This window comes from Pipistrellus kuhlii, unplaced genomic scaffold (genome assembly GCF_014108245.1).
Source record: "Pipistrellus kuhlii isolate mPipKuh1 unplaced genomic scaffold, mPipKuh1.p scaffold_m20_p_16, whole genome shotgun sequence".
NCBI classification, from domain to species: domain Eukaryota; kingdom Metazoa; phylum Chordata; class Mammalia; order Chiroptera; family Vespertilionidae; genus Pipistrellus; species Pipistrellus kuhlii.
The window spans coordinates 5,119,351-5,141,484 of record NW_023425471.1 but is presented as its reverse complement, the minus strand read 5'-3'; the positions used below and the strand labels follow the sequence as shown (position 1 = coordinate 5,141,484).

The following is a 22,134-nucleotide window of genomic DNA, read 5'->3' as shown; positions in this document are numbered from 1 at the left end:
AGTTATTTTGTATATGTATTTCCAGATGAATTCCAATGGGACAGTTACTTGAAAAAGACTGGATCTTCATGTGCTCCTGTAGAGTGTTTCAGACAGGTATGCTAAAATTCTGTAGATGTTGAATATATTAATGTAAACTATCGTTGGAAGGTGTCCCTGTGACTGTTAGGTTCAGGTGGTGTGAGGAGATGGTGAGATTGTGGTAGTGCCAGGTAAGAAAGCTGGTCTCTGCATTCATTCATTAAGAATGTCAGAAAGATACACATGCACATAATTAATTATGAGAAGTGTGACTACTCTATATTGGGAGGGCTCACAAAAGAGGTGCTATCTGAGATGGTTGGAATGAAGGGAAGGATATTCCAGGCAGAGAGAACATCTAAAACAAAGGCACATGGGTGTAAGGGAACCTGAGTGGGAGGGATGGCGTGGCTGAAACACAGAATGGGGTAGAGGCAATAGTGTGGGAATGAGGTTAACGTTGTGGGGGCTTTTAAATTGTAATGAGTACTTGGACTTTTATCTTAAGCAGTGGTGAGCTACCATTTGGCTTATTTCAAGGGGAGTGGCCTAATCAGATTCTTATTTTAGAAAGCCACTCAGGGTGCATTTTAAAGGCCACAGTTAGGTGCCTGGAAGTGGGCAAATGAGGAAAACCGGCAGTTGGCAGTGTTTTTATGCTGCACATCAAGCCAAGGGGAGGGCTTGAAGATCTTCTTCTTGACCCCTATAGTTCTTAACTTTGTTTACCATCTGCTGTGACCGTTACTTAAAACGCTCCTCAAGTATTCTGGTAACATAACGGACCATTTGTTTTTCTTATAGTTGATTCACTTTAACAAAATTGTGTTTGTGTGTGTATAGTCTAAGATTCCACCAACTAATGAATTCAAAGTTGGTATGAAATTAGAAGCACATGACCCTCGCAATACGACTTCGACATGTATTGCCACGATTATTGGAGTTACTGGTGCCAGGTTACGTTTACGCCTTGATGGTAGTGATGACAAAAATGATTTTTGGAGACTAGTTGATTCTCCAGACATACAGCCCATTGGAACCTGTGAACAGCAAGGGGACTTACTTCAGCCTCCACTGGGTAAGGATAAACAGTTTTTAAAATAACATATTCTTACTAGTAATATTCAGTAGAAATAGGTTTAATGGCCTTTTAAAAACCTATTCTCCTAGACATTCTTACGAATAGATGGTCAGGTGGTTACTGTGGAAAATATACAAGAGAGGAATTCATCAGTACCATAGGTTACAGAGTTTCACTATGTACACATTTGGTTTATGTGTGCTAAAGGTTTTCCACTCCAGGGAAAGACTCCTGCTGTCTTCAAACTTTAAATTTCAGAAGCTTCTCTACTAGATTACACATGCAGATTCAGAAGCCCTTCTGGGGGAGTAGTTTATAGCATTTGATACAAGTCACTTCCTCCCTCAGTATTGCCCACTGAGCCATTCAGCATTTTTGGTTTGGGGGTGAGCATAGGGTATTCCACATCCAGGTTCTAGATGTAAATCTGGGAATTCCATTTCCGTTATAGTGGGAAGAAATCTCAGTGAGAGAAGGGTGAGTACCTTTAGGTTTTTGAAAAGGAGGAGATAGATGGAACTTACCAGTAAAGGTTTTTAAGTTCAAAGTTCTTCATTTTGACCAAGTTTTTAAAACATAAAATGTGTGTGACTAATTTGGGGCAAAATTTTTCTTTTATTATTTAGGTGTACCATGATATTCTACAGAAAATAAGTGATTTCATTTATCACTTTTTTTTTTATTCTGAGTGAATGGTGGGTTTTTGTTTTTGTTTCTTCTTTACAGTGCTGAAAATGAAAATTCCCTATTATAAAGCTCAATGGAAAAAATGGATTTTTTTGTCTCCTATTGGTGAAAAATTCCCTGAGAATAAAAATTTAATATATTAATAGTAACTATTCTTAGTGATGTATTTTTATACTGTTCTTGCTCTAATTGTTAATTAGTCTTAATTTGGCTTCAAATATTTTTAAAAATACTAATCAGAAATGTGTTATTCCAAGAAGGTGGTTAAGGGTGTGTGTGTTTTCTGCTTTTTCTCCCTTTTCCTTTATATCATTCATATTTTTTTATTGTTTACTTTTATAACATTTCTGGAATCATACAGAATTCTGTAAGAGATGTAAGTGTAAACCTGAGGCATAGTGTTTTCCTGTTTGGATTTTATTTCTGTTTATAATATGATAATATGTTTTCCATTTTTTTGAAAAGAAATATAGCATTTCAAAAGTATAGCCAAAATTATGATTATTTATTTTCCAAATTACATTTATAATTTGTTAACTGAAATATGAAATATATAAAAACACATGATAATTAATGTATACTTTCACACTGCATATAAAAATAAACAGTTTTTGCCAATTTGCTCATTAGGCACTTTTGAATAGTTTAGTTTCCATTTTAATATAACACAACTTATTTAATTTTCCTTTTAAAATGGGTTTATTTAAAACTTAAAGGTTATTACTTAAGAGATATTTTAAAGTTTTAACATAAAAACCGAAAGTGTATAAATCATAGGTGTACAGCTTATATATGAAAACACCTGTTTAACTACCACCCAAATCAAGATATGTGAATATTATCAAGATACGTGATTATTATCAATATACGACAAGTTCTAATTCTGGTATCAAGGCAAATGAGTGCTGCCTGAAACAGATTGCCCTCATAATGCAGAAGCTCCATTCCTGCTGATCTCCAGTCATAACCACCCCCTTCCCAAGTTAACCCACTGCCTAGCCTTCCTAACATCATATATTGGTTTTGTCTGTTTGAGTTTTATATGCACTTTAACCTATTTTTTAGCCTTTTAATCTATGTTTGACTTCAGGGACTTACAGAATTAAGAAAAATGTTAAATTTAGAAAAATCATGGTACATGATGCAATAAGATAAGGTAAGGGGTAAGAGAAAGGCTTAAGGAACAGGGAATGATTCTTATGCAATATTCTGACCACAGTGTGGAAAATATATGCTGTGGATAACCTTATTATATATCACTAATAATAGTGAGTGAGTATGTAATAAATCTCCCTTCCCCCATTTTCCCAAGCAACAATTAGCTCCCTAATCATATTAGGGGGTTTTGGTACAGGATTGTTATGGGATAACTTTCTAGCTAAACTCTTTTTGTAGGCTTTACCCTACTGATGGACCTGTGGCCAGTGATTCATATGCCTCCCTGTCTTACTGCATGTATTCATCAGGAATACATGACAAGTTCTCTCCAGTTCTGGTATCAAGGCAGGCAAATGCTGCCTGAAACAGAGTGTCCCCAGAATGCAGTAAAACCAGCAGATCCCTGTTTCCAGATGCTATTATAGTCACCATTAATTATAAGATCTCTAAAAATTATACCTATTTTAATAGCAACTAATATATATTCTAAGAGAAGATCATGTTTATGTAGTGTGTGCAAGGACTGCTAAAGTGAGAGTTGTATTTTTCTCTAACATATTGTATGAAACATTTCAAACATACAAGGTGAAAGAATTTTACGATGAATACCCACCTATCCATTACGTAGGTTCTGTCATTATCATTTTATTATACTTGCTTTATCACTCATCTATCCGTCTGCCCTTCTATGGATTTACTAATCCATCTTATTTGAAAATACATTTGAGAGTAATTGACATTATTACATTTCTCCTGAATACTTTAGCATACATATCATTAACTAGAGTTGTGTTTATGCAGCTTTTTAAGGTGAAATTTACATAAAATGAAATGCACCATTGTTAGTGTACATTGACTGAGTTTGACAGAAAACTGTCTTTATCTGAAAGAAAATAAAGGGGGGGGGGGGAGGGGAGGAAAGAGGGCCTGGAAGTCTTTTGCAGCCTTTGCCCTGCTTGTGAGGCTGTTGGTAAGAAACGGAAGCTCTCCTGAGTTCTGGTTTGGGTTACCCAAGTGTAATGGCCCATTCCCAACGTATACATGTATGTTGATGATCTCCCGCTACTGGCTTCTCTAAAATGAGAGTTTCTACTCCACTGTAGCATTGTTGCCAAATGATACAGTGGCTATCGTAGCACCAGTTGGAGAATGTAGCTACTCCTCTGGCCCAATTCCTGAGTTCCTCGATAAGAAAGTTATTCTCTCGAGAATAGTAAATGAACGCTATTTTTAATATCAACTTGCTGTAATTTCATACGGAGGCTTTTTCATGATATCTGATTTAATTTTTAAAATAGGATACAAAATGAGTACATCATCTTGGCCTATGTTTCTTTTGCGAACACTGGATGGATCTGAAATGGCACCTGCCACATTCTTCAAGGAGGTAAGAAAGGATTTATGAAGAACTTCCATCAGCTGGGCTATGGTTTTCTTTTTTAATGGGGTACTTAAATACTTCGCCTTCTCTAATATGAAAAAACAAAAATGCTTTTTAAATTTAATGGTTGGAAAGTGTATTTATTAGTTTGTTAGGGCTGCCATAACAAAGTACTACAGACTAGGTGGCTTAGGCAAAAGAAACTTTTTTTTTTTTTTTAACAGTCTGAACGTCAGAAGTGCAATATTAAAGTGCCATCAGGGTTGGTTTCTGGTGAGGCCTTTCACCTTGACTTATAGATGGCTGCCTTTTTGCTGGACATGCACAGACGGAGAGGAATCTCTGGTTTTTCTTTCTCTTCTTATAAGGACAACAGTCCTCAGCCTTATGACCTCACCTAACCTTTATTACCTTTTAAAAGGTCCTAGCCCTAAATAGTCATATTGGGGATTAGGGCTTCAATTTATGAACTTTGGGAGGACATAGTAAGCCCATAACAGTAACTTAAACAAAAGGAATTTATTTTCTCAAAGCTCCAGAGGATAAAAGTTTGAGGTCAAGGTATTGTCAGGATTGGTTTCTTTGAGGCCCCTCTCCTTGGTTCGTAGTTGATGGGAGCACACAATTCAGCCCATGACAGCAAGTTATTAAAAAAAAAGTTATTCAGTTGTAATCATCCACTAGCCAAAATGAATGAGTACCCTCTTTGTCGACCTTAGATATGAAAGGGGTGTTCTACTGGAAGCAGATGTTCATTGCTGTTTTTTTATTTACTTTCAGAAGTGAAGCTTCCCCCTCACTTAGTTATGTTAGTCATCCCTTTGATATTGAGGAAAATGATGATGGGGAAATAAAATTACTTGAAGGTTACCCCGAGAGATTTGTTTTTAGAAGTAAAAGAATGTTAAACACAGTCATCAGAATGAATTTGTTATAAGGAAATACTTGTTAAATAACAAAGGGAAAGTTCCAAAACTAGTTTATGCTCTTGAGAAATTGTTGAAGAGTACACTATTTTAGCGAACAATGAATGAAAGCCAAGCTTTAGTTAAATTATGGGTCAAATATTTCTTTCTCAACTGTTGTCCTAATTGTTTTCTTAGTCACTTAAATTTTATTACAACTATTCATATCAAGAATAATAAACATTGATTATAGTTTTTAAAAACTTTTGAAAAAAATTAAGGACATAAGGATGTGACACATCAATTAATATGACTCCTGCACCCTGGCCAGTGTGGCTCAGTTGATTGGGCATTGTCCCGTGCACTGGGAGGTTGCTGGTTCTATTCCTGGTCAAGGGCACATGCCTAGCTTTGGGGGCACAATCCCCAGTAGGGGGCGTGCAGGAGGCAGCCAGTCCATGTTGAGCTTTCACATGGATGTTTCTCTCCCTCATTCTCTAAAAATCAATAAACTTCTCTTTAAAAAAATGACTCGTGCATTGCAAAAAAAAAGTTGAGTGCAGTTTTGAGCATCATAAGTACTAAAAGTGGGCTGCCTTACAAGGAAAGAGCACAGGTAAATGCTGCAAGCACTTTGGGCAATATGTAAAGTAAATGTAAGAATAGCTAATCACAGGAGATGTTTAGCAGTAGGTGTTTTTGGTTGTATATCCTCACATGAGAATATTTTTCCATTGATTTTTTAGAGTAGAAGGGAGGGAGTTGGAGAGAGAGAAGGAAACATCAAAGTGATAGAGACACATCACTTAATTGCCTCCTACATGCACCCTGATTGGGGCTGGGGATTGAACCTGCAACCCAGGTATGTGCCCTTGACTGGGAATTGAACCCTAGATCCTTCGGTGTGTGGACTGATACTCTAACCACTTAGCCACACTGTAAAGGCTAGCAGTAGTTTTTATTAAACACCTATTAGCTTGGGTGGTGGCTTTAGAAAAGCCACTGAATTTATTTACATATCAAATTGTTTTATTAGCTAGTCACAAGCCACTTGACATACACATTAGGTTTTTCATTTAAAAATATTTTATTGATTTCAAAGGGGAAGGGAGAGGGAGAAAGAGATAGAAACATCAATGATGAAAAAAATCATCAATCAGCTGCCTCCTTCACACCCCACACTGCCCAGGATCAAGCCTGCACCTGGGCATTGAACTTGTGTGACCTCATGGTTCATAGGTTGATGCTCAACCACTGACCTACACCAGCCGGGCTCATTTTAAAAATTATAAAGTAGTTCATACCGAAACTGGTTTGGCTCAGTGGGACTTTTCTTCTGCAGTTCTCAGCAACTAAGTATATATAGGTAAAATGGATATGATATTGAACTAAGAGTTGGAGATAACAGCAAGCACCATGCAATAAGTTGGTTTTGGGTGTCGAGAAGAAAGTGGTGACAGGGCTAACCTGGAAATGAAAAGGTGTGATAGAATGTTTGGTCCTCTTTTTAAAAAAATATATATTTTATTGATTTTTTTTACAGAGAGGAAGGGAGAGGGATAGAAACATCGATGAGAGAGAATCATCGATCAGCTGCCTCTTGCACACCCCCTATTAGGGATGTGCCCGCAACCAAGGTACATGCCCCTGACCGGAATCAAACCTGGGACCTTTCAGTCCGCAGGCTGACAATCTATCCACTGAGCCAAACCGGTGTCGGCATGTCCTCTTTTTCTTTTTCTTCTTCTTTTTTTTTTTTTTTTTTAAATCTTTATCAGTGGTTCTCAGCTGGGAAGGGGAGCGATTTGCCCTCAAGGAACATTGGCAATATCTGGGGACAATTTTGGTTGTTATAACTTTGTGTAGGGGTACCACCTGTATCTAGTGGGTATAGACCAGGGATGCTGCTAAACATCCTACAATGCACAGGATAGCCCCACAACAGAATGTTCTGCCTCAAATGCAATAGTGCCCATGTTGAGAAACTCTGATCTTTATTAATTTCTTGGTGATCTCATCTAATTTCTCTCTTTAAATACACTTTATATGCAGGTGACTTTAAAATTTGTGTTTCCAATCTAGACCTTTTGCTCCTAACTCAGATTTGTATATTCAGCCTTCCTACTCTACATCTCCACTTGGATGTCTAATATATATCTCAAACTGCTCCTCTTGCAGCCTTTCCCAACTATCCTTCTAGTTCCTCGGGCCAGAAACCTTGGTGATTATTTCTTTCACACACTGTATCCAGTTCATAAGGAAATCCTATCGGCTCGATCTTCAAAAGATATTCCAAATACAACCACTTCTTGACATCTCCATTGTTATCAGACTGGTAAAGCTACTTTTCTCTCTCTCCTCGGTTACTGCAGTAGCCTCCTCAGTGGTCTCTTTACTTATAACCTTAGAGTTGTTAGTCAACACAGCAACCAGAATATTCCTTTGAAAAAAAAGGTGAGATTATATCAATCCTTTGCTCAAAGCCGTCCAGGAGCTCTCCATTTTACTCCCAATAAAAGCTAGAGTTCTTATAGTTGCCTCTACCACTCTACATAATACGACCCTTTATTCTTTCTCTGACCTCGCTGCCTACTGCTCTCATACTTGCAGACTACATTTTAGCCGTACTTGCTTCTTTGCTGTTTCGAACATTTCAGATCCTGGCTGTTCTGCCTGGGACACTTTTCCTCTAGATAGCTGCATGGTTAATAATCACCTCTTTTCAGGTTTCTGCTTACTGTCACCTTCTGTATGAAGCTTGTCCTGATCACCCTATTTGAAATCACACTACCTCTCCTATACAATGTTCTTTGGATCTCCCTTATTCTCTATTCTCTCTCTCTCTCTCTCTCTCTCTCTCTCTCTCTCTCTCTCTCTCTCTCTCTCTCTCTCTCTCTCTGCATGGCACTTATTTCTAACATAGAATATATTTTACTTACTTTATCATGGCTTCTTATCTTTCTCTTTACTAGCACCACAAGGGTGGGGTTTTGTTTGTTTTGCTAGTTAATATATTGTATATCAAGAACCTCCAGTAATGTGTGGCATGTAGTAGTCACTCAGTATATATTTGTAAATGAGTAAATGAAGGTAGAAGGACTAGAATTCTTGATGAGGTCAAAGAAATAGTTGATTAAAAGTAAGGAAATAGAAGTTAAGGATAGGAGTTTGTGGTCAGAGGTAGACTCTGGGAATACAGCTTTAAACAAAAGAATAAAAAAAATACCTTTCCTGCCCTTATAAAGCTTACCTTCTAGCTGGGGAATGTATAACAAACCATGTTAAATAAAGTATGCATATATTATGTTTCATAGTTATATGTATACTAAGGTTAAGGGAGGGTGTAGATTAGTCAGGAAGGTGTTGCTAAGAAGGTGCCATTTGAGTGAATATCTGAAGAAAGGAAGAGAATGAACCATGAGGTTATAAGGGTAAGAATATTTCAGGCAGAGGAGTAATGCAGGTAATGCTGAGATTGGCTTCAGAGTTGGTGGGATTTGGGAAGAAATATCCTTTAAGAACCATATTGTAGGTAAGTGAGGAAGGAGGTTGAAAAAGCATTCTTTACTGCCACCTTCTTGAACAGAATCATTTTTTATCACAGTAAAAGAAAAGACAATGACCCCTTGTTTATTTTACTATTGCTTTTGCAAATTATATGTTTATGTTAGGAAGTCATTCAAGAACTGATGTTGACAAAGCATATTCTTTAAAATCATTTAAAAGCAACATCATTACCTTTCATGGACAGCAGAGGGAACCATTTTGCTAATTATCTAAATCTGGAGGTACCTTATTTTGAGATAAAGCCCTTTAATTTACTATGTTACACAAAAAGAGCAGTTTTCTTTTTCAAAAGTAAAGATTTGTGCCCTAGCCAGCGTGGCTCAGTTTGTTGGGCATTGTCTGTGCACTGAAAGGTTGCTGGTTCGATTCCTGATCAGGCCACATGCCTGAGTTGTGGGCTTGATCTCTGGTTGGGGCATGTAGGAGGCAGTTGATCACTGTTTGCTCTCACAATGATGTTTCTCTCTCTCTCCCTCTCCCTTCCTCTGTCTCTAAAAATCAATAAAATAAAAAAACTAAAAAAATATTTGTTTTCTTTCAGAGCCTGTTAATATTTGTTTGTATGGGTATACTGATGTAAGTAAATTTGATAAGTAAACTTATAAAATTTAGAAGAATTAATAAATAGTATGAAAATCTTTGGAGAATAACTTTGTACTTCCATTTGAACTTAATTTGCTTTGCTACAGAAAGTCTCTCTTATTCTGTCATATGACATTTTAAGGTCCTGGGATTCTTTTTTTCTTTTATTGATTTTTTACAGAGAGGAAGGGAGAGAGATAGAGAGCTAGAAACATCGATGAGAAACATCGACCAGCTGCCGGGGATGTGCCCCCAACCAATGTACATGCCCCTAACCGGAATCGAAACTGGGACCTTTCAGTCCGCAGACCGAAGCTCTACCACTGAGCCAAACCAGTTTCGGCAAGGTCCTGGGATTCTTATGTGTGCCTTGAATGTTTCCTGTATTCTGTGAATGTCCAGCACAAATTTATTAACTACCAAGGCTGTCTTTTGCTAAATATACCCCCCTTTACCCCATATATGGTAATAGATAATTGATTTTTAGTGGCAATATGTAAATCTTGTTTTTTATCAGTTGTTTAGTTATTAAATACTAGAGTCCTATTGCATGAAATTCGTGCGCTGGTGGTGGGGAGGGTGGGTCACTCAGCCTGGCCTGTGCCATCTCGCAGTCTGGGCTCCCTCGAGGGCTCAGGCCTAAGCTGGCAGTCAACAGTTGTCTCACAGTCTGGGATTCCTTGCTCCTTACTGCCTGCCTGCTCACTCCTTATGGCTCAGCTAAGTGCTCTTTAGATGCAGGATCCTTACCACTCAGCTTGCTTCTCCTTAGCACTGCCTCGGAGGCGGGAGAGGCTCTCGCCACCACCATTGCACTCTCCAGCTGTGAGCCTGGCTTCTGGCTGAGCGGGACTGTCCCTGTGGGAGTGCACTGATTACCAGGGGCAGTTCCTACATTGAGTGTCTTCCCCCTGGTGGTCAGTGTGCATCATAGCAACCAGTCATTCTGGTCGTTCCACCATAATGATGGCTTAGGCTTTTATTATATAGACTTTGATATTTGCTCAAGCTAATTTTTGTTCTGTCTACTTTCAGGGAGGTTTTAAATAATCAAATTAAGAGTATGTAATTAAAAGAATGTTGAGGGCTAATAATTAAGGAGCTTTCAAATTGCAAAGGTGTAAAGGATAACAGTGGAAAAATATGGATAATGAAATGGGTTTAAAGAGGCATTTTAAAAAGGGACCAACCTACCCGATATATTTCTTAAATTATATCTTGGTTAAAGAATTATTTGGGAGCTTATTTACTGTTCTTCATGTGATTTCTTAGTTCATTCATATTTTTAACTGCTTGTTGTTGGGTCCTGTGCTGGAAATAACATCAATAAGATGTAGTACCTGTTTTGAGAATCCATTCATCTCATAGAGGAGTGAACACATTCCAACAGTAGTTTCTTTATTGAAGGCAAGATTGCCTCTGAGGTGGGCCTAGGAGTGGGAAGGAGTTGGTCAGGGAAGCCTTAAGAGACCAAGAAAACTGGGATTTGGAAGTGGATGAGTTGGAGTTGGCCAGGCAGATGATGGGGTAAGGTGTTGCAAGGAGTTGGTTGCCTAGATTTAAAATCTAGCTATGATACTATGGTGTATTCTTAGGCAGTTGTGCATAAGTTTTATCACTTATAAAATGAGGGTAGTAATTTCACTGACTTCATAGGGTATTGTAAGAATTAAATTAATATATAGAAAACAGTGTCTTGTCATATACTAACTAATTGGAGGTTAGCATTTAATGTTAGTTTTCTGGAGATCTAGAGGGTAGAATTGGCAGGTTGTGGTCTTTGAATGTGAGTTTTAATGGAAAAGGATGCCTTCAGGACAGTGATTTTCAGCCTTGAATGGACATTAGAATCACCCGGGGAATTAAAAGTTGCTGGTGCCTGGGCCCCACCCAAGAGCAATTTAATACTTTCTCTTGTGGTGTGACCATCAGGTAAGTCTAATGTTCAGTTAGGCTGAGAACCACTGGTCTAGGATTATTTCCAGGCTTCTGGCTTGAATGACTAGGGAGCTGATGGTGCCATTTACTAGGATAAAATGCAAATTGAAAGAAAAGATGTTGCCTTCAACATAGCACTTGGGCTTTCTAAGAATCCTGCTAGCATTTGCATGCTTTAACTTTTGAAACTAAGGCATACTTTTTTTTTTTTTTTTAAGTATTCTGGATTGGATATCATATATATGATATATATGACTTTCATGTTCCTGTGTCTGACTTTTCTATAGATTTACCACCTATAATTTTTATATTTGTTGATTTGTTTGACTCCATCTTTTAAACTTTCTTTTTTTTTTTTTTTTTTTTTTTTTTTTTTTTTTTTTTTTAAAATATATTTTATTGATATTTTACAGAGAGGAAGAGAGAGGGATAGAGAGCCAGAAACGTCGATGAGAGAGAAACATCGACCAGCTGCCTCTTGCACACCCCCTACCGGGGATGTGCCCACAACCAATGTACATGCCCTTGACCGGAATCGAACCTGGGACATTTCAGTCCGCAGACCGACGCTCTACCACTGAGCCAAACCGGTTTCGGCCATCTTTTAAACTTTCTTGTTGATTGCTTCTTCCCTTTGTCCCCACTCAGCCCATAATCCTATCATTACCACCACTAGAATTTAAGCTCTACCAGAACAGGCATCTTTAATATTTTTGTTTACCAACGAATCCTGAATTCTTGGTACATAGTGTACAATATATATTTCTTGAATGAATGAGTAAATGAATGTCTAAATTACTGTCAGGTTGATTTTGTTTCCTTCCAGGTTCTTGGCTCTGCTCCCGAGTAAGTGGGATGTTGTAGAGCAGAGCTGCAGAGAGATTTGTAAAAACTGTTTTCTTCCTTTATTTTAATTGATATGCACAGAACTCAACTTTTGGTTGCTACAGGTTGTAAGAATCAATTGAACAAATGCTTCTTAATACATCTAAACAATGAAAACGTTTTCAATGTTTTGATAGGAACCACCAATGCCACCTCTAAATAACTTTAAAGTGGGGATGAAACTAGAAGCTGTAGACAAAAAGAACCCGGATATGATTTGTCCTGCAACTATTGGAGGTGTGAGAGGAGACGAAGTTCATATCACATTCGATGGCTGGAGTGAAGCTTTTGATTACTGGTGCAAGTACTATTGCCGAGATATTTTCCCAGTTGGGTGGTGTCGTCTGGCAGGGGATGTATTACAACCACCAGGAGCCTATGGAGAGAGAAAAAAAAGTAACTACATCTTCTTTTATTTTATTATCTTCTTTTATTTTATTGAAATGATATATAACTGCTATTGGCATTGAGGTTAGCATTTCATACCCACTGGAGCCACAGACAGAGCAAGGAGGGTACTGTCCAGGCTAGAGAACTGGAGATAAAAGAAGACTTTGATTAGAATTCTTGAGGTCCAACCCAGTATCATAGCCTGAATTGACAGTCTACACTGGAGATATGGGCAAAGCTGGAGCTATTCTTGGACCATTGAGGCCTCGCTGCTATAAGCACTTTGGGGTTCTCAGTTTCCTTGATAGTTGATATTAAACTTAAAATTACATGTGGTATTCCATTGTTTATATCTAGAAGATAGAATTTAAAAGGTTGGGCATAACAATTATTACATACACGTTTTACATAATTTTGGTCATTTTACAATTAAATTGATATTGATAGTCTTAAGTAAAATCTACACATCAGTGAACATTTCGACCCTATGGAAGCCATCATAGATTAGTATGTTATTTTAGTCATGGGTTTATCCATTGTGATGTTGTGTTTCATAAGTTGAATACTATGATTTTCCGGATATTTTTTTCAGAGAAAAGTCATAAAAACATTGGACTTTTTTTGGTGACTCTTCTAAGGCCGTAGGCATGCCTAACCTGTTTTCTGAGAATGGAATAGCTGCTGAGATTTAAGAGGGGTCCATGCACATAACCCATTCATTGGCCTTAGTTAAATATAAACTTATTAGTGGAATCAAATGTAAACATACTTAAAATTTACCTCACTACATTTATTTATAGCAGAAAAGAGAAAAATGGTGTAGAAAATTTGTAGGTAAGCTGCATGGAGGAGGGGAGTGGAGATAAGTGCATGTAGCTGTATTACATTAGTCCTTTCTTATCTGTAGGGAATATGTTCCAAACCCCCAGTGGATATCTAAAACCTTGGATATTGGCAAAATATATTCTATGTTTTTTCCTATACATACATATACTTTGTGGCTTCTTTTTGACATATCTGAATTGCCAGCATCACTACTTTTGTATTTGGGGGATATTATTAAGTAGAATAAGGGCGGCTTGAACGCAAGCACTGTGGTACCATGGCAGTCAGTCTGATAACTGAGATGGCTACTAAGTGACTGATGGTGAGTGGCGTATATAGCATGGAGATGATGGACAAGGGGATGATTCATGTCCTGGTTGTGTAGGAGGATGATGATGTGAGATTTTATCATGCTATTTAGAATGGCACATGATTTAAAACATCTGAATTGTTTATTTTTGGAATTTCTATTTAATATTTTGGGTTGGAGTTGACCATGTGTAATTGAAGCCATGGAAAGCAAACCACAGATAAAGGGGGAATTTATTGTAATTTGGGACTTTAATATAATACTACATACCATGATGTTCTTTTTATTAGACACCTCTTACCAGTTTCTTACTGCCATATTTGTAGGAAGCAGACATTAATGATTGGTTTTTGTAAAATTTAGTATGATACATACCTATATGCATGTAATACTAAGATAAGTGAGGCATAGTCTCTGTCCTCAAGAAGTTTGCTTTCTATTGGGAAAGGAATGAATGGAGGGATAGATTTAAAAAGATGATACAGAATTAAAAATGTAAAAATAGAGATGTATGCTAGATATGAAGTTGGTTCAAAGGTATCCAGTCTGTTTAGGCTGGAGGTAAAAGTGGTTGGTTAAAGAAAAGCTTCACAAAAAGACTCATGATAAGACTATTAAGAGAGGAGAAAAAGTTTGTCAAGGGGAATGGAGTTAAAGATAGAGTAGACACATCCCAAAGGTTAAAATTACAGTTTATCTTAAAAACTGACAGCTCAGTTTGTGACACAGTGACGTTGGAATGTGTGGCTGCAAATGCTGTTGTCCTCCAGTATCTGGTCTCCCTTTTTTTCTTAGTAATACAAGTTGGATGCTTAACACAGTGGTTGGCAAACTGGGGCTCATGAGCCACATGTGGCTCTTTGGCCCCTTGAATGTGGCTCTTCCACAAATACCCTGTGTGGACGTGGACATACAGTGCCATTGAAACTTCATGGTCCATGTACAGAAGTCGGTTTTCGGCTCTTAAAAGAAATTTCAATCGTTGTAATGTTGATATTTGGCTCTGATGACTAATGAGTTTGCCAACCACTGGCCTAACATAAAGACTACATTTACAACCTCTCTAGCAATTAGATGTGATCATTAGATTAAGTCCTGGTCAATGAAGAAAAGTACAGTAGTGTGTTCTACTTCCAGGAGGTGTGTTACAGAGAGATGAATGTACCCGTCTCCTCTGCCTTCTTGCTTTATCCTGCTGCTAGAGCTGTGGTTGTTTTGGGTGGAGCTCCATCGCAGACCATGAAACGGGGACCATATTCTAGGCATAGTGGAGTGGAAAGTAGAAAGGAGGCAGAGTCTCTGTACTTGGTGGGACAACATTTTTATACTAGCCTGTTCCGTACTTTTATCTGAGAGAAATAAAAATTCTATGTTATATAAACCTCTATTTTTTAAGGCTTTTCTGTTATTGTTATCTGAACTGAATGCTAACTGATTCAGGATAGCTTTAGGACAACCAGGTGGACATGTCCATTGGAGAGCTTCATGTGCAGGTATGACACCTAAAAAGGATAGATCTTGCTTGAAAAAGCAGGTTTGAGAGTCTTCATGTTCATAAAAAAATACTTTTTGTGTCAGGTATGATTATAGGTGCTGGCAGGGGGAAGGATGGCAGTTTATAATCCTATTGATAGCTGTAAGTAGTGGAAATTTTGGGTGTAATTTTAATTGTGCACGTGTAACAGATAGAAGTAGAAGAGGATTTGCTGAGTCAACATTTATATTTTTAAATATATTTTTATTGATTTCAGAGAGGAAAGGAGAGGGAGAGAGAATCACTGATTATCTGCCTCCTGCACATATCTAACTAGGGATCAAGCCCACAGCCCAGGCATGTGCCCCCACTGGGAATAGAACTGTGACCTCCTGGTTCATGGATCTACACTCAGTCACCATGCCATGGAGGCCACGGCTTGGGTCAACATTTAAAACAGTAATTCTGACACTTGAATCATGTGGGGGAGCTTGGAACTCATATCCATGGGTTCTGAATCAGTAGGTCCGGAGTGAAGCTCAGGTATTTCCGCTGCACATGGTTAGAGGCCCAAACTTTGAAAAATACAAAAATGAGATGACTAGAAAATAGAAGCCAATTTAGAAAAGTATACATAAATGTAAGAGAGATTGGTTCCACCAACAAGAGAGGAAAATATTTAAGGAGTCAGTATACAATACTATCAAATGCAGCATAAAAGTCAAGGGAACTCATTAGTGGTCTTAAGTAAAAGAGTGTTTAATAGATTTCTTTGAAAAACCAGATTTTAGAGAGGTGAGTAAATAGAAGATGCAGAGTGTTTTTAAAAATGTGGTTTCACCAGTATTTTCTTAGATCTGCCTGCTCTGTTCTCTATCCCACTAGACATTTCACCAGTTAAAGTAAAAATTAGAAACCTTTAAATGGTCTTTAAAAACATACAGAAATATTAAATATGTTTACTTGAATATTTAATAATTTAAGGGCCTTAAGAGTTAGGTAATATAAGAAGCTATAAATAATAAATTCATTCAATTCATAAATTAAAATATTTATTTTTTTGTTAATTTTGAATATTCTTGAACCCATTAGAAATGTTTGTTTTTCAACCTTTATATAATTGCTTTTTCAACATTAGTTTTAGGACATATCATTTAAAACTTTTTCAAATAATTAATGACTAAAGACAATTCACTTACATGATTTCTTAAAGAAATGTAGTGGGGCATCCATGAATGCCACTTGATTTGAATTTACATTAAAAACTACTTATTTAAGCTTTACTGGTTATCTCTTTAAGAACAGTAATAAAGTTTAATTTACTATAAAACTTTTTTAAAAATAAAAATGTCCTCCTTGTGCTAACACTTCTATAATCAGAAACAGCCAAGTTCTATCAGGCTAATAATCATTGGTAGAAAAATCCACTGAGAAGCATTCCTTAGATAGAAATTTAGCAAGCTATGTGGCTTTTTCTCTCTGTTGTTTATTTAGGCTTTCCTTTCTTGGTTCTTGTTATGACCTTACAATCTTTCAAGGCCCTTTGCTTCTGGTTGGTGCTGTCACAGCTCACCAGATTTATTCTGGAGACCAATCCAGGGTGAGGAGGAGGAAAGATGTGTGCTGCTGTGTCCTTGGCAACTTAAAGAAGGCTGAGCCAAGTAAACGAAAACAAATCCCATTGTAGGTTATCTTCGTGAAGAATTCAGTTGATCTTGCTGTTCTGTTTCAACTTGTCCCCCCTTTTATATCCTAGTTCTCTCTTAAAAAGTGATATTTAGGAATGCCCTGCAAGCCCTTCTTTTGTTTCCAGCATATACAGTAGAGGAATTACAGCCAGTCATGTCATTCAAGTCCAAATATTTATTAATACAGGAAGGAGCAAAACTTAAAATCCAGCAACTTAGAATCAGAACTGGGACTACCATAATTTTAAAGGCGAATTAAAAAAAAATCTTTTCTTTCTTACTATTTTTATTTGGGTAAATTTATAAACAAATAAGTTTCTATTTTGTTTCTATAATTTTATTTATTGACCTTTTAATTTATTTTTTGTTTTTGTTTATTAAAAACATTTCTTTCTATAATTTTATTTATGAACACAGTAAATGTAGGTGTTTTTTTCTTCATTATTTGAGAAATTCAGAAGCAGATACATTTTTTATTGTTGACTCTATTACAGATGCCCCCCAGTTCACCTCCTTGGCCTCTCCTACCCTGCCCCCGCTTCCTCTAGGCCTTCAGCATATTGTTGTCTGTCCATATGCTATGAGAAGCAGAGTATTAAAAAAAAAAAAAAAGCTGCCCCAGCATTATTTATTCTACTATTGTGGGATATTAACAGTTTTAAGAAATAAATTGCTGCATTTTAAACCATTCTGCCTGGCTTTAAAGGTTCTTAAATACTTTTAAAGTTAAGTATATGAATTAAACTTTCGAACACAATGGTTTTATTTAACTTACTTTCAGGTTTATGCATCATTGGTTGTAAATGAATGAACCACACTGATGTGAAGTGTCTGTCATCTTATAGCTTAATTCTTTAAACAGTGATGACCATACAGACCAGTAAGGAGGGCAGCAAACTCCCAGATGCCTTGAGTATAAAGTTGCAGAATCCCGAGGGTATAGAGGAATTCTTCTTGTCCGAAGGGAACTGTGGAGGAGGGAAAAACCTAGGATCAGGAAGGTGTAGCCAAGCATTCCTGAGTAGTGGCACCAGAGGCCATCAGCGACCATCTTAAGTCTTCTTGATTAAAGCCTTTCATTTGTTGAGTCCCTCAATACTCCTCTTGCCTCTCAGGGAAACAGCCTTAATTTATAAGTGGAACTCACTGGTAAATATGACATTCTGTTCACACTTTGTAAAACATTTCTGATAATGAATATTAGCTAGAACTGTCATATTAGATTTATTTTGTTGCTAATTCAGACATAAGTTTCACGAATACAAACTGTTTTCAAAAAAATTTTAACTAGATTTAAATGTAATTAATTTTAGACACTGTTTGCTTCTTTGAATGCTGGTTTATTTTATTTTATGTATGTGTGCAAGTGTGTGTATGATTCATTTTTTTAATTAAAATTTTATAGGAGTGGGCTTTAAAATCTAGATTTCTCATCTTTCTTAAAAGTTAACTAGTTAGTTTATATAGTATTCTTATTTTATAAAGCTCTTCCTATATAATATTTTTTGAACTGATTCAAAGTTAGTCTTTTGAGAAATATTTGAAAGCCTCCATTGAGAAACAAGTAGTTTTACTCCCCATCCCACTTCATTCTTAATAAAACACACACACACACACACACACACACACACACACAGAGAGAGAGAGAGAGAGAGAGAGAGAGAGAGAGAGAGAGAGAGAGAGAGAGAGAGAGAGAGAAATTATGGCTGTTTTTGCTCTGTTCAGATTTGTGCGGAGGAGTATGTGGCATCTGTATCTGGTACTTCTCTAAATTTAAAAATGATGATTTTATAGTTTTTAGTATGTATGTTTACTAACTTTCCCCCCTTTTAAAAATATGATTGGTGTATGTTTAGTAAAAACCACATAAAGCAGCACATTTCCTTTCTATGTTATAGTGGGATAAAAGTAACAGAAGTATTTTTAAGTAAGGATGTAAAAAAAGCTCAAGGAGTTCCAGTCTCACTAGAAAGCTCAGTAAACATTTGTTTGAATTTTTACTGTCAACATAGCTTAAAATATAGACTAATATACAAGCTTATTTAGTGATCTTGTTTGGTCTACATGAAGTAGTTCGGAATGCTATCAACACATTATTCACTCAAGGGCCATGAAATTTAAAACAGCTGATATTTTCTTTTTCATGGGCAGAGCTTGCAATAAATGTTTTGCTTGTGCTAATGAACAGCTATTATGATGCAAAGAAGTATCTTAACACAACAAATGCCCTTTTTCTGTTTTAAGTGCTTCAGCTAAATAATTGCCAGCAGAACCAGGAGCTTCTTTCTTGTCTCTGTTCTATAATAGATTTTAACAAGTTCTCTTGAGACTATTAAAATGTCTTGTTTTTTAGGACATGTGGTCCAGCAGGGGTAACTTTGTCTACAGAGGCAATGAGTTGGCAGTTAGATTTTGCACGTCTTCTCATTTCTTTCCAAATTCCCTGACCCAGGGTAACCTTTGGATCCTCTGTGAAGGCAGCAGTGAAGGAAGTTTGAACAGGTGACTGATGATCAGTGCCTATAGGGTCCGCAGACAATATGTGAATGACTTTAGCAGTCCTCTCAGTCCCCTCCTCCCACTCCCACCCCCTTAAATCAACAAATGCAAAGAGCTTCATCCCCATTTGCTGGAAATTCAGGCTTCCTCAGGCAACTTGGGCTTTGTTGTTGACTTCCTTTCTTCAGAAAGGCAGTTTTCTTCCTGGTAGGGGAGGAGGCCCATGAGTGGAACCTAAATCACCTTTATGGTAAGTGCAGCAACAATTTGTTCTCTGGAATATTTCCAAAGGTGGGATTTCCCTCAAAATTTCTTCATATTGCAGTTGAAGTGTGGTTAAAGAAAGTCATTGTCTGCTTTGTTAGCTTTTGTATATTAAACATCCCAGTCATTTCTGTTATCTCAAAAACCCTGTTTTATTCTAAATATTACTTATTAATTTGTTAGCACTATTATTTGATTAGTCACTTTTAAAAATTGTTTTATGATACAAGGGAAAAGTCAGTCTGGTTATTTCAACCATAAAAATTATTTAAATAAAAAAGGAACAACCCGATTGTAAGTTAGATTTGACCATTAAATCTACAGTTTATAATGAAAAATGTTGCCGATTTTTTTCTGTAGCTTTGAGGAATATAACATAATTTTCATTGATATTACATGAGACTTAGTAAAAATATATTTATGACACAGAAATATGGATACCATATTTTACCAAGTAAACATTGTGTCAATACATTTAATGTGCTTTGTGGAAAGTATAGCAGTGATTGCTATGATTGTTTTTAATACCATAATGGAAATCACTCATAGAAATCATTCAATAAGAAAAATATTCTGGTCTAAAAATTGAATGGCTTTTAAAGGCTTAGGTGATAGGAATTGACCTGAAACAACTGAAGTTGCTTCTTTTCATGTGAACATTTTTTTTCTGAAAATATTAAAGGTTTTGGAAATGGTCATCTTTTTTTTTTTTTTAATAATATCATTGGGACCAAAATCTTGGTTCTTTTGAAATGAGCAGCTCTGAGGAGGAATTGTGGGAAGGAAAAAAAAAGAGGCCTTCATGGGGAGCACCCTCATGAAGCTGAAGGGAGTAGTGTACAAAGCATCTATGATTGGCCAAGTAGAAAACAAATATATTTAAAAACACTTAAAATTAAAGCCCTTCTAAATTCTGATTTCTAGCTTGTTTCTTCATTTTTATGATTTCCTTTCTAGGTTGAATACTTATGAGGTATAATTATTTAACAGGATAAGAAAACCATGTAACTCCTAAATTCGATTTTCTTATTTTAATTTAGCATGTATGCCAAGAAAAGAGTCAAACAACTTAGTTGGACTTTTGTGTTTTAAGTTAAAGAGTTATCCTTTAACCTTTAATTGTGTTTGGGAATTTCTTTTCTGTAACATTTTTACAACTTTTCAATAACCATAAGAGAATATTCTGTTGAAATTAAGGTATGTTTTATAAGGTGTATGAAGAGGTATTCCCCCCCCCCGCCCCCCCCCCCCCCCCCCCCCCCCCCCCCCCCCCGGTCTTTAAAATCTGTTTATTTTAGCTCTCTGTGCCCTGTCTTGAAAAGGGGGAGAGGGAGTGGATTGAAGCTTCAGATCCTTTCAGTGTATTTGATTTTGGTTAAATTGTCCAGACATCATCTTGTTAAAGCTGCTAGGAAAGACGTGGCACCACTTCCCAAATTGGGATATTCTAAGAGACCCCAAAGGCAGATCTTTTTTAAGTTAATGAGTTATTTATTTCTCTGTGGGAGTTACCTTTTGTTATACGCCCAAGGTATTTTTAATTCTGTAAAACTATGGTTTCTTGGTATTGAGAGGGAAAACTACATGGGTTATCATGGAGACTCAGAAAGGACAATGGAGGACCTTAGGAACAGGCTGGACTTAGTCACACCACTGGACTCTGGACATTGACCAAACCATCTCTGCTTAGTAAATGATCAGGGAACTGCGCAGGTTAGAATAGGTAACTTGGTGCAAGGTCCCAGAGGATTAAAAGATGAGAAGGCAAGTCTCATTTCCATAAAACTGGTACAGCTACTACTATAAATTAGAGACCTTGTTTTCCTTTGTAACTTTGTAACATTTCTAGTGTTGTCCATCCTTTCCCTTGTAGTGAGTAGTTGACAAACAAATCTTTTTTAAATGAAGGGGGGCTTAAAAAGGACTTTTATGCTTATTTTGGGCACAGTAGGAAACTGAGAAGGTAAGAAGCAGTATTGTAGAGTGTGTGGTGATAAAAGGAAAAGTGATAGGCAGAGACCTGTGCAAGGCAAGATTGAGGTGTGGGCAGTGTCTGACCAGGACAGAGTGTCCCTGCTACTATGAATGGAATACTGTGTACAACTGCTTACGCAGCAGAGATGCTTTTATGATTATGTTCTGCTCAGTCAGCTTGGACCAGAACTATGGAGATGAATAGGTTGTCAAGAAGTAAAGAGTTAGCCCAGTGGGTGTGGCTCAATGGTTGAGCATTGACCTATGAACCACGAGGTCACCATTTGATTCCTGGTCAGGGCACATGCCCGGATTGCAGGCTTGGTCCCAAGAAGGGTGGATTTTATAGTAATCATTGATATTCTAATGTTCTAAAGCAGGAGTTGGCAAATTACAACCCATGGGCCACTTCCAGCCTGTGAGCTAAGAATGGTTTTTATATTCCTAAAGGGTTTAAAAAGACAAGCAAATGAAGAAATAAAAAAGAATATGCAACAGAGACTGT

At 37.0% G+C, this 22,134-nt stretch overlaps 1 protein-coding gene across 4 annotated transcripts in view; it reads left to right on the top strand.

Annotated features, from left to right (window-relative positions):
• The window catches only part of SCML2 (Scm polycomb group protein like 2), a 68,020-nt gene that overhangs the window by 20,746 nt on the left and 25,140 nt on the right, over positions 1 to 22,134 (top strand). For all 4 annotated transcript variants that reach the window (XM_045582298.1, XM_045582297.1, XM_045582296.1 and 1 more), the window contains exons 5-8: positions 26 to 96; positions 865 to 1,099; positions 4,246 to 4,334; positions 12,343 to 12,601. In XM_045582298.1, coding sequence (XP_045438254.1) covers positions 26 to 96; positions 865 to 1,099; positions 4,246 to 4,334; positions 12,343 to 12,601 — 654 coding nt within the window. The remainder of the gene's footprint in view (positions 1 to 25; positions 97 to 864; positions 1,100 to 4,245; positions 4,335 to 12,342; positions 12,602 to 22,134) is intronic.